At 42.0% G+C, this 2,440-nt stretch overlaps 1 protein-coding gene across 1 annotated transcript; it reads left to right on the forward strand.

Moving 5' to 3' along the window:
• The first annotated feature begins 575 nt into the window (after positions 1-575).
• Positions 576-1,798, forward strand: LOC141041895 (uncharacterized). The gene is made up of 2 exons (XM_073509463.1): positions 576-1,115; positions 1,490-1,798. The coding sequence occupies exons 1-2, from the start codon at positions 720-722 to the stop codon at positions 1,748-1,750; spliced, it is 657 nt and encodes a 218-aa protein (XP_073365564.1). The 5' UTR covers positions 576-719; the 3' UTR covers positions 1,751-1,798.
• The last annotated feature ends 642 nt before the right edge of the window (positions 1,799-2,440 follow it).

The following is a 2,440-nucleotide window of genomic DNA, read 5'->3' on the forward strand; positions in this document are numbered from 1 at the left end:
AGTTTGCAAGTGCTAAGTTAATCCCAATTAAATTTGCCACTTGTTTTTTTAATCAGTTATCTTAGACAATAGGGGCCAAATTAGATGAAATGTGTCTTGGTAGGTGGTACCTTGATTTGGTAGATAACTTATTACAGATCTTAGGATTATACCTTTGGTAGGGGCCAAATAGTTTTTTCGGCAATAGGTGCCACTGAAATGCTTTTGTAGGTGATACTTTGTCATCTTGTATGTTACTAGATCATAGGATTATAATTGTCCATCAAATTGCTTCTCGCGGAAGAATCTCTTCATCAAATTGAGAGCTTGTTGTTTACTTTTTGGGATCGGGTTCCACTATGAAAATATAACTGAAGAAGAACCAAAAATATCACATGCTATTGTTTTTCTTTCCTGTGAAGTGGATCGTTAATCCTTTGCTCATATTGCTTTAGGAAAATGGCGCCACCACCACCACCACCATGTCGACTATGCAAGTCAAGGTGCGCCAGCAGCCTTGCAACTGGCAAGCTGTTCGGCATCTACTTCCAGCCGAGTTTTCGTCATGCGGCGGTAAGAAATTAGATGAAATGTAACAACTATTTTATTTTTAGTGTTGGCATTACTGCATTGTGTCATTTTCTTTTTTTACACAGATCGTCCCATGCAATGTGAGATTGAAATTCAACAAGCTGACAGGAGACACTGTGACATTTGAGGCTCCTGGGGGGCCGTACACTATGGATGTCGAGAAAGGACGCAATATGTCGCAGATTGGAGGAGATGGATGGGCCCGTTTTCTCGCCCGCATGCATCTTACTGGTGGTGAGTTGATCAGCTTCTCCTTCAGAGCAGAAAGACCCAAGCTGGCTGTTATTTATATCAACCTGGTGGAAGATGATGAAGTTGATGAAGATGATGAAGATGATGAAGATGACGAAGATGATGAAGATGATGAAGACCCACTCGATGAAGATGATGAGAACCCACTTCATGAAGCCATCGTAGCTCAAAGAATGAGGCTGAGCGAGGAGGAGGTGTGCAACCTATGGGACATAATTCCGCCACGTGATGACTTTGTCACGGTGCCATTCGTGACCCGCCTGACAAGTACCATGGTCGATCGGCATGAAATGGTATGTTATACCGACTGTAGTAATTTGATGATATATATATGCTTTATTGTTATACTTACAAATGCAAATTATCCGATGATATGCTTAGTGAATCCGATGATATGCTTAGTGTAGAGTCCAATGATATGCTGTGTGGAATCTAGTCGATGATGTGCTTTAGTGTAGAGTCTGATCACATGCTTATTAGTGTAGAATCCGAGGAACTATTAATAGTGTAGATAATCCATATATACTTATTAGTAGAATTAATGCTTAATTAGTACAAATGTGTAGTATTGTGTCTTTTGATAGTGTAGAAATCTATACTTAATAGAAATATATTTGCAAGAGTATGTGTGAGGCTATTTATTAATTGATATGTTTTTCTTATTCAGAAATTGCCAAAGAACCTATCTGTGAGTTGTGGTATCGAGCCTGATGAAGAAGGCTCAGCTGGACTACGCCTTACCGCAAGGGGCTCCGTCACCACCTGTACTTACCGCATGGACACAGACGGTCGCACACACTTAAACTCGGTTGGGTGGAAGAGATTCCTTGTTGGCAAGAATCTTCGTGTTGGACAGGCCATCCTAATTACTATCAGGAACACCCACCGCCCAGGCTTGAGGATGATGATCGTCATCGATATCATCTAGAACTACATATGTGTGTGTGGCTATATCATCTAGAACTACATATGATGATCGTCGTCGATATCATGTAGAACTACATATGATGATCCTCGTCGATATCGCCTAGTACTGCTTGAGGATGCATGTTGAGTATATATGAAATTGTTATCTAGTACTCCCGTCATTCCAAATTACTCATCGTGGTTTTAGTTCAAATTTGAACAAAAACCACGACGAGTAATTTGGAATCGAGGGAGTACTACCTAGTACCTATAATGCTTTATGAAATTGATATCTAGTAGTACCTAGTATCTCGAAATTGCAATTTATTGAAGCTGAAACGGGTAGGAAGCTAGGGGAAATGATGAAAGATATAGCAGTAGCACGGGCTAAGAAATCGTTACAGCTAATTAATAGTAGCGCGTTCCGGAAAAGCGCTGCTGATATAGTCAATAGTAGTAGCACGGGTATAGACCGCACTACTACTAACAGTTAGCTGTAGCGCCGTAGTAGTAGCGCGGCTGCCCGCGCTGATGATATCCTCAAAACCCGCGCTACTACTAGGGTTTTCCCTAGTAGTGTCGGTGCTGGAGGCACCAACACTGGCGGCAGCTTGCGCCTATCTATGACGTTGGCGATGATGCATTGGATGTGGTTGTGGCACGTCCTCATGCGGCGCTGGCCATTGTTGAACCACTAGATGAGCCGCCACGA

Source organism: Aegilops tauschii, chromosome 2 (assembly GCF_002575655.3).
Source record: "Aegilops tauschii subsp. strangulata cultivar AL8/78 chromosome 2, Aet v6.0, whole genome shotgun sequence".
NCBI classification, from domain to species: Eukaryota; Viridiplantae; Streptophyta; class Magnoliopsida; order Poales; family Poaceae; genus Aegilops; species Aegilops tauschii.